General features: G+C 61.6%; 1 protein-coding gene across 1 annotated transcript in view; it reads left to right on the top strand.

Annotated features, from left to right (window-relative positions):
• Positions 1 to 691, top strand: part of PHF2 (PHD finger protein 2) — a 56,380-nt gene that overhangs the window by 45,345 nt on the left and 10,344 nt on the right. Inside the window, exon 17 of the mRNA XM_011999447.1 lies at positions 311 to 588. Coding sequence (XP_011854837.1) covers positions 311 to 588 — 278 coding nt within the window. The remainder of the gene's footprint in view (positions 1 to 310; positions 589 to 691) is intronic.

Genomic DNA, 691 nt, shown 5'->3' with positions numbered 1-691 from the left:
CAGTGTGTGACCATGTGAGGGTCTGGACCCTCCTTCCCATCTGCTGTCTTCCCAAGTCTCCTCTCCATGCCCATCTCTCTCCCCAGGCCTCCAGCCTTCTCTGTGGTGTATGGGTGGATGAACAGAGCTGGATGGGGGCAGTGGCTGGCCTCTTCCAAGGGAGAAGTCATCAGCTCACTGCCACCCTCTACTCCACGCCCTCTGCCTGCCACCTGGGCCAGGAGTTTGTGCAGGCCATAGACTGTTGTCTAAGTGCCTGGGCTGCAGGCCAAGAGCGCTGGGCTGAGTGCCTGTCTCTCTGTGCCCGTAGCCAGCCCCCGGCCTCCCCCAGCACGCAGGAAGCCATTCAGGGAATGCTGTCCATGGCCAACCTGCAGGCCTCCGACTCCTGCCTGCAGACCACGTGGGGCGCCGGCCAGGCCAAGGGGAGCTCGCTGGCTGCCCATGGTGCCCGGAAGAATGGGGGTGGCAGTGGCAAGAGTGCAGGCAAACGACTGCTGAAGAGGGCTGCCAAGAACAGTGTGGACCTGGATGACTACGAGGAAGAGCAGGACCACCTGGATGCCTGCTTCAAGGACTCAGACTACGGTGAGTGTCACTCCTGCATGGGGCAGGGCCCACGCTCAGCCCTAGAAGGCCTGGCTGAGAATGGAGACAGTAGCGTAAACATGCAGCTCTCCAAGTTACAGCC

Source organism: Mandrillus leucophaeus, unplaced genomic scaffold (genome assembly GCF_000951045.1).
Source record: "Mandrillus leucophaeus isolate KB7577 unplaced genomic scaffold, Mleu.le_1.0 Scaffold593, whole genome shotgun sequence".
Classification (NCBI taxonomy): Eukaryota; Metazoa; Chordata; class Mammalia; order Primates; family Cercopithecidae; genus Mandrillus; species Mandrillus leucophaeus.
Note: the sequence above shows the minus strand (reverse complement) of the source record. Positions and strands in the feature narration are given on the sequence as shown.